The sequence below is a fragment of the Fistularia commersonii genome, chromosome 6 (assembly GCF_037954325.1).
Source record: "Fistularia commersonii isolate RoL2024-O1a breed Wild chromosome 6, RoL_Fcom_v1.0, whole genome shotgun sequence".
NCBI classification, from domain to species: domain Eukaryota; kingdom Metazoa; phylum Chordata; class Actinopteri; order Syngnathiformes; family Fistulariidae; genus Fistularia; species Fistularia commersonii.
The window spans coordinates 13,839,176-13,853,705 of record NC_141289.1 but is presented as its reverse complement, the minus strand read 5'-3'; the positions used below and the strand labels follow the sequence as shown (position 1 = coordinate 13,853,705).

General features: G+C 40.1%; 1 protein-coding gene across 6 annotated transcripts in view; it reads right to left on the bottom strand.

The window, feature by feature from the left end:
• Positions 1 to 14,530, bottom strand: part of LOC147233451 (histone deacetylase 4-like) — a 67,828-nt gene that overhangs the window by 29,437 nt on the left and 23,861 nt on the right. For 5 of the 6 annotated variants that reach the window (XM_086148288.1, XM_086148290.1, XM_086148287.1 and 2 more), the window contains 2 exons: positions 6,478 to 6,794; positions 1,865 to 2,015 (listed from right to left, as the gene is read on the bottom strand). In XM_086148288.1, the coding sequence (XP_086004414.1) occupies positions 1,865 to 2,015; positions 6,478 to 6,794 (468 nt within the window). Of the gene's footprint in view, positions 1 to 1,864; positions 2,016 to 6,477; positions 6,795 to 10,779; positions 10,911 to 14,530 lie in introns of those variants that run through there. The other variant, XM_086148289.1, reaches the window with a different exon arrangement.

The window sequence follows — 14,530 nt, the reverse complement described above, 5'->3', positions numbered from 1 at the left end:
TTTGACTAGTTTCAGTATATAACTTGCCCAAACTCTATATTTTGCTGTAGACACAGTCTAAGGAGGATTTTTTGGAAGTGTGAATACTAGATTTTCGTTTTGTCATTCAGTCCGACTTTTACCAAGGGATGTTAAAAAAGATGAAGTGGGAATTGAGATCAATATCGGCTTTCAGTCACTTTTCAAAGTGCACCAGACCGATTCATTGGAATTACATCTCTTTAACATGACAACTAAAGACACAAGGCAAGAAATCCACCAGCAAGAAGATATTCAGCACAAGCAACAAAAGGCTCATGTAAAAAGGTGGAATTAAAAAGTGGTTTGACGACAGCACCCAAATGTCAGAAATACCAATCAGTAAATCAAACAACTGCAAAATAAAAGAAAATAATTATAATTGATAAACCTAGCCACACAAGTCTATCAGTTACCAAAACACTCTAATTGGTGCATGAAAAGTCCAAGAGAACAGAAGAGAAGCACATCAACACAAAGGTGGACACACAACAACGTCTTGGTAAATGCTAGCCCTTCATTAGTTAACATGTGGAATATATAATAAAAACTAAGCGCTGAGACCGCACAAGCAGTGGTATATGTGAGAGAAAACCAGTCTGCAATCCATCGCCTCCTGTCCATCTCACACAGTTACAACACGCGGGGATGAAGCCTCCATTTCTATCCTCTCTCCATAGAGTGTAAACTGCTCTCAAGGACTCCTGTCCACTCACTTTCAATGAACTGTTGAGAGACATCCAACAGGCAGCAGTAATAACTGGGCTCAGCTCCTGCCAAGGCCACCAGCTAATACAGCTCATTTACCACAGTAAATACACAGGTTCTCCAAGTAAAATGGAAATACACTAACATGCAAACACTTGCGTGCACACAAAAAACATGGAGACACACACCGTGAATACCGATCTCAACAGTCCTTTCAGCCTTGGTGGGGTTTGAATGAGAGTTCAAGCTAAGTGGTTCAGACTCCTGGCAGATGCTACCAAACAGCCCGACTGTCCAGACAGACGGCAGTGGTGGGCGGGATCCCAAAAACAAATTCATTCAGAATCAAAATTAGTAAAGGATTGAATGCTTGTTGCTTGATGTTTCTCACTCTGTCCATTTAACCAGTGCAATTTCTTGTTAGAGGTGGGAAACTTTAACCGTCCAGCAATTTCTTCACTTTATGTTTCCTTGCCTCACTGTGCTTTATATGAAATGTCAGAGGAATCATGACCATAGAAGACAACACACTGAAGGTAGTTTTACTGCAATATAAAATGTTATATTGACTTTGTGTTTGTAAGTGTTAGTCGGGGGTCTTGTCTTTTTCTGTTTTCTAATTAATTTTAAAGAAGTCTAAATAACTTCCTTGAATTTAACATCACATGTCATGTTAATCCAATTACTTCCTTTGATAATTGTTTGTCTTTACATAAGATTCTCTTTGGAATCAAAGAGATGAAGCTATCCCAGTAGTTACAGTGTCCATTCAACTTTTGTTGTTTGTCATGTTTGCTTGTTGATTATCAGCAAGGCATCCATTAAGGTCAGTTCATTTTACTTATTCAATTGGAGGGAGATGTTGAATAGGAAAGTCTGAAGGACACCAGAAAACAAAAATTGAATCAAAGTAATCAGTGAACTCAGCGACTTTGCAGTTTATGCCCTAATATTTTTCATAGAAAACGAATATGCCACATTGTTGTTTTTTAGAGAGTGAGGAGAGAGGCACTCATGATTCAGCTATTATGGTTACAAAACTGTAAAATTTCAAATTGCTTTATCCCTTGCAAAACAACATGTTTGATGTATTCCAGCAGCTAAACTTTGCACTGGATTTGTTGTATTTGGAACTTACTCTCTTGTCCTCTCTCCTTATTCTTCAGCAGCTGCAGCTTCTGCTCCCGCTGCTGTTTCTCCAGTTCCTGCTCCAGACGGTGATTCTCCATCTTCCTCTGGTGCTCCAGCAGCTCTTGCTGGTGCTTCAAAGCCAGCAGCTCTTGTTGCTGCTGCAGGGCAACAATTCAGAAAAATCCATCCATCAGTAAAAATCCCAAGAATGGAATGCACCATACGGTGATTTGTTTGGAGAGATGCGGTAGTTGCACATTCCAGAATGTAAAGAACAAATCTGATTCCCACACAAACAGTTTCTGTATGGAAAGAATATCAAAAACAACTCTATTCTACCATTTTTCATATCAAATTACCCAGCTTCTGTTACTGTGCATCACACTCAAGTTATAAATGTCATTAAGTTGATATTTCGGATAAGCAAATCCTCCTTGGATTAAAGCCCTGAGCACAGCACAAAGACAGTTTTGTCAGGAGAGTAGTTCATGCATTTGCTTTAAATATTAAAATGTATTGTTATTCTATATGATTATCACATAATATGGTGGAAGCAAAAGTCTCAACATGGTAATAGATGCGTTTTTTGTGGTGGAAGTGCATATTTAATGACTTTCGAAAAGAGGCTACAACATCCCAAATGCTTCTATTCATTGTGCTTAGCTAACAGGCAGGGGGAGCCCAAAAATGGTGACAAAAACCACTTTGTCCCATATAAGTGTCCTTGAATATGACTTAGATCTTGTTGTGAGTCACTGTGGATAAGAGCATCCATCAAATGCACGAAATATACACTGTGAAGCTGTAAAAAACTATGATTGTCATCGCTGTGTCCTTCATGTATTTAGACAGCATAATGCTGCAACCTCTAACCACTATTTAATGTGTATAATACATGCTCAAAAGTGACTGCAATCCACATAATGACCTCTGTTTTAGCTGTCAAGAAATCAACACGCAGCCCACCAAATGACAATATTTGATTGGTTTACTGTAACAGCATGTAATCAACCATTTTTTAAAGGGCAAACAGACACACTGTAGCTGGGGCATGCACATGTGTTTACTGGGGGGGGGGGGATCAAAAGGTTTGAAGCAGGTCTGTGAATAACTGAGTTGCTGGAGGTGAGATGAAGGTGAGGGAGGGCTCGTGAGGAAAATCTGAAGCTCACATGAGCACATCAGCACTCTGGCTGGCTCACTTCCAGCTGAGGCCTCTGTCCTTGTTTCTTTGGCTTCCCAATCAGGGTTGGTGATAGGGGATTGAGTGGGTGGGAAGACTCAAAGTAGCTCTCTCATCGACACACACACACAAACCAAAATCCTGTGGCCACAGATATGCAAGCAGACTTGCCTTATTTCTCTTTTAAATATTACACTCCAGCTTCAGTATATCTCTCACTTTATCAGTATTCCCTCTTGCCGGAATAGAAACGAGTGTTTTTGCAGGCACTTGTGGGCGTCTGAATGCTCAGAACTGGGCATGCATGTGTCCATGTATTTGCTGGTATTTTAGAGGATATGTATGTTTTAATGCCTCTATGCATATGTGTGTGTGTGTGTGTGGGTGTGCGTGCGTGTTTGCATGCGTGTGTGTGTAAGTGTGTGTGTGTGTACACAGGGGCTGTGAATGGGGCTGATTGAAGCTGGGCCTCCCTGGCCAGGCTGTGCGTCACTGGCTTCCACCTGAGTGGTCCTGCAGCCCTACCACAGGCCAGACGAGCCTTCAGACAGCATCACTCATCCCTCAGTATCACAGTAGAACCCAACATGAGAAGCAGGAATCTTACAAGAGGAAAGACACCCTGAATGCAGCATGAATAGGATGATTGTGCATATTCTGACAGTATACAATTGCTTTGAGTGATTCAAGAAGAGTTAGCAAAGGGGACAAATTATGAAGGGGAAAAGGTAACTGGAATGACAGAAAAAGCACAAGACAGGACAGAATAGAAGAGTGGAAGGTAGGGGGAACCAGAGTTGGAAAAAGTGGAAGATAATGAAAAGAGATGTTTGGTAGTGCCAAAATAAGCAAAAGAGGGGCCCTCTGGTAAAGATGTGTAAGAAAAATCATAATACAGGGAGAGGAATGAGGACAGGTAAATGAAGAAAGAGGCAATGAAATAGGAGGGAGAAAGCAGAAGGAAGAGCTGAAACAAGTGAAAAAGAAATAAAAAGGAATAAAAAAGGGAAAGACGAAAAATCTTGTATTCCCACTCATAAAATCCTGCAAATTGCAGTCTGATCTCCCGCCCCCATGATCCATTTGTAGATATTTTATTCCAAGTCTTGAAAAGATAAATGGTTCAGCTGTATCTGCATGTATTACAGTAATAGTCTAAAAATGAACAAACACAGGAATATTTTTACATGAAATCTCATCTGGTGTGCAGCTCTCAGGAGCCCTGATGCATTAGGGCTTCTGTGTGGGTGTGCTGCTCTAGATTCACTTTCTTTTTCCAGGTCACTACAGGCAAAGTAGTCCTGGGAGCTCCATACTGGATCCCAGCTCGGTCTGCTATTTGACTTGTGGTATTTAACAAGTCGAACAAGTGCCATTCAGTAATTGTTTCTGGAAAAATAACTACCGCTCCCTGTTCATATTAATCTGTTCATCCTGGCTTCTTTTCAATTATATTTGTGTTTTTCAACGACGAGGCGAAGACTCTGTGCTTTTTTGTTTTCTCCTTGTACAGCAAAGTGATTAGAGGTTGGGAGTGTAACTCCTGTTTAGAGAGGTAGTGTGTAAATGAAATAACCAGAGGAGGATAAATTCAGGGCTGTCTTTTCTTTGTTTTCTAAAGTTTTAAATTGCTTTAAAGGCTCAAGCCTGCTGGGTTGATTTGATGCTGTTGGCCTTTTCGGAGGAGTGTAATGAAAATGTACTCCTGTTCTTTTGCAGTATTGATTAAATTTGTTTATACTGTATACAACTTTGGAAGCTCTTGGACTTTGCAATGGATTAATGATGCTATTTTTCCTTGAAATTAAAAGCCATGTGTACTTAAATACAAACACGCTAATACCTGATATCAAATGCAAACACAGTATTCCATGAATAAATGGCATCAAAAGGCCACCTTTTTGCTTATCTTTGGGTCGAGTGAGAGAAGGATGGAGAGGGAGATCGACAGGCACATTTGGTGTGCCTTCACCGATGGTCATAAGTGAGGATGGAATAGGTTAGGATCCCCACTGAAGAGCTGGACCAAGTAGGCAGGGAGAGGGAAGTCTGGGCCTCTCTGCTTCAGCTCCTGCCGCCACGACGCGACTCCAGATACGCCGTCGAGATGAATGAATGGACCAAACTTTTGCTTATCAATTACATAACCTCCCATAGCCTTTATGGACTAAATGTTAGTCAGGTAAGTGATGTTGTATAATATTGTTCAGGTTGCCCCCAAAAAATAATATCAAGAAAGAATACCATGAAACATTGCCGTAAGTTGCTGTAAGGGCAACTCGAGTTTAAAAAGTGAAAATTTTGATTTGGCTAAAGGAAAGGTTGCAGCTGATGGTCATTTCCATCATCAAGTAATTTTAATCGGGAAGCTTGATTTCCAACTGAAATACCAATGTGCATCAATTCCATTGCCATGTTCATCAATTCCCATTTAAAAATGTAAAAGATTATGGTCTGATTTCTGCAGGGATGTGTATCATAGGAAGTAAAGTCATTTGCTCCCAGTTCCTGGCTCAGACACCGTTCTATCCCAATCCAATCCAGCAACTGCTAAAATCCCTCGCCAGTTCTATTTGTCTCAAATCAGCTCATGTGATGCCAGAAAGCCAATCAAATCTGCGACTTTCCATGACATCTTGGACGGACGTGAATCGCAGAAAAGTAATTTCTCATATCCTGATTTTATAAAGTGGAAATTACACATTGGAAACACAACGGTTAATGAAGAGCCACATTCATGTTCAGTCTTGCCATGGGGCCTTTCAAAACCACTTTGTCTCTGGTTTGAGACCATGGTGGAAAACAACAGCAATATGGTGCATGTGAAACGTGGCTACAAGTTTAAAGGCTCCTTTTTCCCTGTTGAAAACGATTAAGTCCGACATATCCAAGCTGAACAATGAGCACCTACATATGTCTTTAAGTGTCTACACATGTGGGAAGTGGGATGTAAACAGGAACAATACATAAGAAAAACAGGCATTATGGAAAACTTGAATAAAACTTCCCACGCACATGTCTTTAAAAAATATCCTGTTAGCTTTATGGTGAAAATGTGATTTTGTGTATTTTGGGTCACTGCTTTTCAGTTTTATGTATGTTTTGTAAAAAAAAGCATGACATACCTGATTTATGGAAACTGTGAAAAGTCTGTTTTCAAATGGACATTGTGTTATCTCAAGATTTAAAGGGTCAGTTTGTGTAATTGCTCAGAAGAATACAAAATGATTGTTGTACTGATGATCAAAATAGAGTAGAGATTTGAGAGGGATTTTGAGTTGTGCTGAATTAGCTATCTGAATCTATCTCTTTGAATGTTGGGGAAAAAATGGCAAAATGTAGTAGTAGAGCGTTCGTCTTTAACTGTATTAGTTTGCAATGTGCTGGAGCGAATCATTCATTCATATCAGTAAAGCAAACCCTTGAGAGACAAGTACCTTGACGTGCTCCTGGAGCTGGGCTTCATGCTGGCGAGACAGCTGCTCGTGCTGCCGCTGGAACTCAGCAATCAGGATCTGCCTCTGGATCTGCTGTTTCTGCTTCAGATTCAGCAACTCCTGCTGAAGCTGCTGTTCCCGGAGGGGGGCCGAGACGACCACGCCCCCGGCTTGACTCGTTCCTCCCAATGAGCCTGTGGACTGCTGACCCGGCGGGGAGAGAGAGGACACCTGCTGCGGCTGCTGATGATCCACACGCAGGTCCATGGGGATGGCAGCTGGGGGGAGACGCAGGGGCAGCGCTGAGTTGATGTCCACTGCAGCGAAACACAGAAAGACAAATATGCTGGGACAGAGGTGGAACACAGAGGCCTTTTGTTAAAGGGTTCTAAAGGTAAACAGACTCCGGACACTTTTGATATCCTTGTTACTTTATCTTTATAATGTAGGTACGATATATCTTTTCATTATTTTGGGTTATTTCTTGTTTCTTGGGAGGGGGGGGGGGGTTCAGTTTTTCATTCTTTTACAATTTCTTCCTCATCATTAAATAATTTCTTGATGCTAACATAGAGTTTAAAAAAAAAACAATGGGCAACTAGCAAAAAAATATGTAAAATAATGAAGTCATTCATTCATTCTCTCACTCATTATCTATACTGTTTATCCTTCACTCAGGGATGGAGTTGGGCCGGAGCCAACAACTGTCATTGGGTGAGTGGCAGGGGTTCACACTTGTGTATCACAAGTCGATCACAGAAGGATGCATTCAACCATTCGCGCTCTCAGTCCCACAACCAGGTAATATAGAGTCCTCATATAATGTACTGCATACCTTGAATTTACCAAGCAACTGAAAAAATACCATCAATTGGATTCATCACGAGCAATGTCAATTGGAAACAATACTGGTAGATAAGATGCTGATTCACATTTGATGCGAAGTCACACGAACAGAAAGGAAATGGGTGCAAGATCTGTTGAAATGAAGAAAAGAAAATGCTTTTAAAAGAAACACGTCCTGCAGCGTTACACTGATCCTCAACCACTTTGTGTTTGTTACTGCGAGAGCAAGACGAGACAATATGCACCTGAATGAGATTAAATCGGTGCTCTTTGAAATGTTATTTAATGCATCTTCCTGCTCAGGGATGCACAGCTGAGCACTAGAAAAAAGATGTCTACATCAAATGTCTCCCCCAGCGGGGATAAGTGGCATCAGTACCTGCATCAAATGGTATTTGTGATTTAAGTTCTGTCATTTTCTGTTGTTGATGACAGGCTTTGTTGAGAAAAGACATCAGAGTCTGAATTTGGAACATAAGTTCTGTAAACCATTGATTGAACACACAGTCTCTGAAAACACTATGTAAACAAGAACATTAAAAACCCAGGTATAAATTTACATTAGTATACTTAACTAGATGAAGACAAGCTGTGTTACTTAATACAAAAAAAATAGTTGTGTAATTTAAATTACCCATAAAAGATAATGCTTTTCCAGAGCAGCCCAAGCTCCAAAAAAACACCCATTTTCCAAAATGCATTGGCTGAGTTATACAGTTGTTTTCAGCTATTACAGCAACATGATCCAGAGCCTTTCAAATATATGAATATTCCTGGTATCACATGTTCCTTGTGTTACAATACTATGATGCTATGCGTTATGGGATGTTTACTGGCCAGCGTATACACTTATATCTAGTATCCTCTCATTTTGATTTGTATTGGGGAGAATATGAATGAAAATTGTGATGCAGGAATTCGTAGTCTATTTCAAAACACCTGTCAATATTCTGCAGATTGTTGGTTGTGTTTATAAAATCAATTTCTGTGAGTTGTTAGACATTCTAACTAGTTTTGTGAATTTTTATTATGAAGTGTTATTGCCTTTGAGAATTTCCTGTAAATTGTGTTGAGTAAAAATATAAGTGAGATTGAAAAATGAACATAATATTTACTGCAATTTGAAGATACAAGGACAAATTTATCGTATCATGAGGAAAAGAATACACAGCTTGACAAGTAATTATATAAAATTAGCTAAATTACAGGTAAAGCTGAAAATTATGCAAGAAATTAGACTCATTTTAGCTAAAATCTGCAAGAAACTAATGAAAGGCCTTTAGACGATAGTAGAAATAACAGCTCTATTATGCTGTGCTTTGTGTCTGACATTTTTCCATAACAGGGCACATATCATGATATATTCAAAAATAGGCTCATGAATATAATTCAATTTATGTTCACATCACCCAAGTATTAACCTGGTGATTATTTTCCCACATATAATACAAAAGGTAGTGCTGTTAAGTACCAGAACCTAACCTTTGACCTCCCTGTAAAAGCTAGTCAATCTTCTAAGGGAAGTCCAAAAAGCATCACATTACATGGTCACATTTGTTGTATTTAAAAATTACACTCTTTTTCCATCATCTCTTCAGGTTATTGGATTAAAAAAAAAACATACGGCAGAAACCCCAATTTGTCCGTGATGGATGAAGCTTGACACCTGACAAAGCTTTCACCATCACATGAGGTGAAATGTGGCATGAGCCAGTCTTACACAAGTCACCGACTAGGAAACCTCCCAACCACGTCACATCCTCGCCATTACATCTGAATAAATAGGAGTCGATTGCTGATTATTTACTTACATGTTTACTAAGACTAAGCCTGGTGAGAGCCAGAGACACTTGCCTGGAATGTTACATTTAATACCAGCCACACCAAAGCAAAACACATACGCTTATACAAGTACTTACGCATAAAATAAAATGCAGGCAGTAACTTTGACAGATTTTAGCACAAAGATGAATTTGCTCATCCTTAGTGTGCAAGCTGCAATAAATACATGTATGAAATGAAGTTCGGAAGGAAGTTATCAATCACGCATATATGTAGCTGTCACACAGCCACTCTGACAATATTGGAACCTTGATCATACTGTTTAATTTTAAATCTCTGAATAAAATATCCCGCGTGTTAGGCACCACCTATGACAGTCAGCAGGTTTGATCTACGGTGCAAGATTGGTTGGGGTGTGCCACATTTAGAAAATAAAACCATTAAGCACTCTTAGAAAATCTTTCTAAATGGATTGCAGTCTCCTCACATAAGGACAACTTAGGAGATGCTTTTCTTCTCTGTCTTCCTCCATGCAGACAAATGGGTTTACTGTACCTAGAGTCGTATAATACCTCTCTAAACAATGCTTCCTCCTTTTCTGTTTTTGTGCAGCAGATGGAACACACCCACACTCAGTGCCATTCATTACTTAAGAGAATACAATAACAATTACACTAGGTCTGGGAGGACACAATACACAAGTGGAAGTATCTGCACAGAGTTCGCAAGGTAAGGACATGTTACATGTGTTACATCCAAACAAGCTGCAACATGCAAGTCTTTGACATTTTCTCAATCACAATCTTCTCTTGAGACCAAGGGGCCCTGGCTTTTGGTCATGGGGTGAAGTTGATATGCAGTTATTCTGCTGCAGCTATCTTCTCTGGACACAATTCTAACTGGATTTGCACAAGTCAGTGTTTTACTTTTAGATGACGGGTTAATATCTTACTTAATGTCACCGAGTTTGGAATGAGCAATAGAACAGCAGCTAACAGCAATTCTCAAGATCAATTCACTGCTTTGCCAGCGAGTCAAAAAAAAATGAAAAGCCAGAGGGGGGAAAAGATGACAAGCTATACTTCCTAGCCCATAGTAACATCTTAACATTTCCACAATCTAGAGATACCCTTCTGTCAGTCATAGACAGAGCAAGAAAACAGATGATAAATATATCTGATCAGCTGCAAGAGAATTTTGATTTGGACTCTTAAGGATTTGACTCAAAATGATTGAAGACTTTATGAAAGTCTAGAAGTAGAAGATTAGATGTTGAAGCTCTACGTTAATCTCTACTTTTGAAGCAACCAAGTAGCATTGCATTAATGACATGTTTTGTGTCATTTTTAATTACGGGAATCTGATTGAGTATCAATAATTTGGAAATGTATAAAGACTTAAAACAACGGTAGATTAAAAGGCTTTATTTTCCTTCTTCCTCTTTATGTTTCAGTTATCTTTTGTCAGAACAGAAAAGAAACAACAACAGGTGTGATGCGACGATGGCCAAAACTGACCCCACGCAAATACAAACACACACCGTACAAAATGTTCCTTCATAAGTATTAAGCCTTTGATAAAAACGCAGTAACACTCAGTGATGCAGAAACACACCTCACCTGTTTGTATTTCCCTTCCGTTCAAAAGATGCAGAATTCATTGATTTAAACATACCCATCAGTGCTGCGCTCCTCCTCTGTTAGGCCTCCTCCCTTCACTTTTCTCCTCGTCACCTTGCCGCTGCTGCCTCTCTTCCCGGTTTCCTGCGCTCTGCTACAGGGAATGTTCGCTCCCTTTCCTGTTCATCTGTCTCACTCACCACCTTTTCTTGCTCAGCATTCATCCCCACTCCTGTTTAAACCTAATGGGCGGCTCTTTCGCTCCCTCTCTCTCTCTGTCTCTCTTTCTCCCTCCTCCCTCGTTTGCACAGTGGTGACATCACAGGGCAGTCTCAGGCATGCAGCCTGTTTATTCTGCAGCCCTCTGCTTTTCCAGGAACCAACGTCACACACACACACACACACACACACACACACACGCACGCACTCTCACTCTGTCTCTTTCTCTGTCTTCCCCCCAACCTCACTTTTCCCTGCTCGACCTGCTTGCCTTAAATCTAAGGCAGAGGAAAACCCTGCATACATGTTGTAGTACATCAAATATCCCACTCACTCGCATACGTCCCATTTAGCTACACCCCCCCTTTACAATACCAACCCTCTCACTTTCTCTCATGCTCTCTCTCTCTCTTTCTCTCTCAGTCTCCTTCTCTCCCTTGTGTGGTTTAATACTGTGTGCTCAAATTCCTGGCCAGGAATTTGCCTGCATTTCCCAAATAAATAAACCCGCAAAATGGTTTCAGGTGAACCCGAGTAAGGACTTTCTCTGCAGGGAGTCTCCCAAGACACTTGAACGCTGGAGGATCATAATAAAGTCCAGGAACAGATAGTTGCTTTTTAACAGAATGATTCACTATCACTCCAGATTTTGTGCCTACTGTTCCCTACAACTGTGAATGATTCACAAAAAAATAGCAAATGTGTTGTACTATGTGTGTATACATACTGATATGCTAAGCATCATTAAGGTTTTTAAATGGAACTAATGAAACATTGAAAATTTTTCAATATTCTGTTTACATATCATTCATGATGAAGATTCCAGGAAAGCTAAATATTTTCAAAAATAGCACAATAAAAGTGAAGTCCATTGTCAGGATTGGAAATAATGCCTTCTTTGGGTTTCCGTTCTTTTCTAGAGATCTTTTTTAACTATTTTTTTGTGACATTTCAACAGGACCCAGCTGTTAAAATACGAGTACTGAGACAAATATGTTTTGCTTCTACTTTTAAAGTAATCAATTCTTGATTTTCCTATATTTGTTTGGTTATCTACTGTATCTTATTATATTTTAGGTTGCTCACCTGGAAGACACAGTGACTTACTTTTGTGAGCTGTGGCTGGAGAACATTTAAAGGGTTGTTGATATAATGTAGCTCTTCCTCAAATTTTTCATGAATATGAACTGGTCAAGTTTATCCCTTTTTTTGGGGTTTCAAGGATACAATCAGGCTACAAATCCAATGAGTTTAAGGGACTCAACTGTTATATCACACAGATTTTTCTGCCGCTCACTGAACCTATTCAACTTTCTAACTAGATTCACATATAATGAGCCAGTCTCAGCAAGCTCAGAGGGGCAGGATAAATTCAAGGACTCCGCAATCGCTGCTGAGGAACCGGAGTGGCCATTGTTATTTCTGCTTTTGGTGCTGACTAACTTTAGGAAAATAACAAACAGGGCTTCCAGTAAGAAGGAAGGAAGATGTTAATTGGAGCTTTGACAGGAGTCATTCCCAGCGCGTGCTAACTGTTTGGACAATTCAATAAAAAAAAAACAAAAGCGTCAAATTAAGTACATTTTCTTCATCTAGTGGGTGTGATATCATCCTTAATTCTATAAAATCCAAAAAATGTATTAATCACATAAATTAATCAAAAGGAGAATGATGATGTTAGGTCAAACTGAAAGACAAACTCCCTACTTTGACACAGGTTACTGTTAACATCATGCACGGCCAACGAGAGGACAATTACAAAAACCTGGCTGCTGCAAGACAAACTCCGATATCAGAACATCTTTGTGTACAAGCCTTGACGTCAAACACGTACTTCAGTTTACTGATATGCGCCAGATAGAAGACAATATGGGGGCACTTTCAGAAATCCAAAACACAGACAAACATCTCAGGGGCAGAGGAGCTATTTTGACGAGAGCAAGCCCTTCTGTGTGATTACGTGTCGAAATAATGTTCTCTCGGAGAATTTGTTTCTACAGAGACCTTGACACAAACAAAACAAAAACAAGGTAGTGAATATAAGTAGTAAACAAATCTTCAATGCATTGTGCATTGTGATATATACAAACATATTCTATCTCAATAATCTGCAACATCCACTGCTGAGTAGGAAAGTCTAGAGTCTTTTCTAAATGCAAGATGGCTGCCAATGCAGCCGAAACCAACTGACTGACTTGGGCGGGTTTTTTTTGAGGATGAACACATACAAATCTTTGACTGACATGAAACATGTTTCCTGGACATCAAGCGCAATTCTGTGAAATCACTACCCTCTGACATTGAATGGTTTTTCTGTCAAGCGTTCTAAATCTGATTGGTAGTTTGTCCGGCCCATTGTGTCCACTGCAGTGTTTGGTTTTGTGGGCGTCAATAAACACTGGACATTTGAAATATACTGATGGATACCAGCATAACGGTGTTTCGCACTGTTCATGTCAGACAAGAGGCAAGTTCCTAAAATAGGAAACATTTTTTACTGCTAAAAATTTTAAATGTTTGGTCGCTGATGATTTATGCAGTGTAGATGGTTATAAAATACTTATTAATCAGCTGCAGTTTTGAGCATCTAAATGCAAGTGGATTTAAACTTCTTATCCATCCATCCATCCATCCATCCATCCATTATCAACCGCTTAGCCTGCAGTCAAGGTCGCAGGGATGCTGGAGCCTATCTCAGCTGTCACTGGGCGAGAGGCGGGGTACCCCCCCCCCAGAACGGTCGCCAGTTGATTGCAGTGCCACATATAGACAAACAACTATCTACTCTCTCATCCGCACATCTTTTCCTATGTATTCCAATAAACTCCATTCATTTGTATTTTGTGTCTGACATGAGATTCTCCTCATATCACTTTACACATCAAGATAAAAAATTGGTTCTTTAAATATTTTTCTTTTCTTTTCATACTGTCCAACCCTCTTGCTTCCCTCCCAATTCTCTTTATTTCATGCCATGGAAACCATATGGAACATTTTCTAAGGGATGACGGGTATATCCACTACAGTTGTATTAACTGTGATTGTGTTTTACATAACCCTGTGCAATTAAATTCAATAATACATGTTATTCCACACATTTCGCTGACTTTTTTTTTCAGCTCCTAATATTTTCGCCCTCCTTTGCAGGTCCATCTCCTCAATGGCCTCTATTCTCCATGTGCTATTCTCAAGCCAAGCTTAGCATTTCCCACCTTTCTTCGCCCCCATCTCCCCGCAAATCACAATTTGTTTACAACCCCTCGGGCAAACTCCACAACCCTTCTGGCTCCAATTGCAGATCTATTTATACCAGACAATGCAAAGGACTGGTGTCTCTGATTTGAGATTTGGTCGGGCAAGTGTGTATCCCAAAGTCTGCCTGCCTGAGCTCCACACTCGTTAGGCTTAATAGATGTCAAGCTGAGCTGAGCAGAGCTGTTTAGGGCGGCAGCGGTGAGATTTTTTCCCCTCACAATGCTGAAAGGACGAAAGGAAGAGATATTCTTCGCTAGGTTTCACTGTGAATTTAGCAGCATGGCGAGATGAGAGGCAACAGGTAGTGCATCTGTTGACAGTGACAGCAGTCG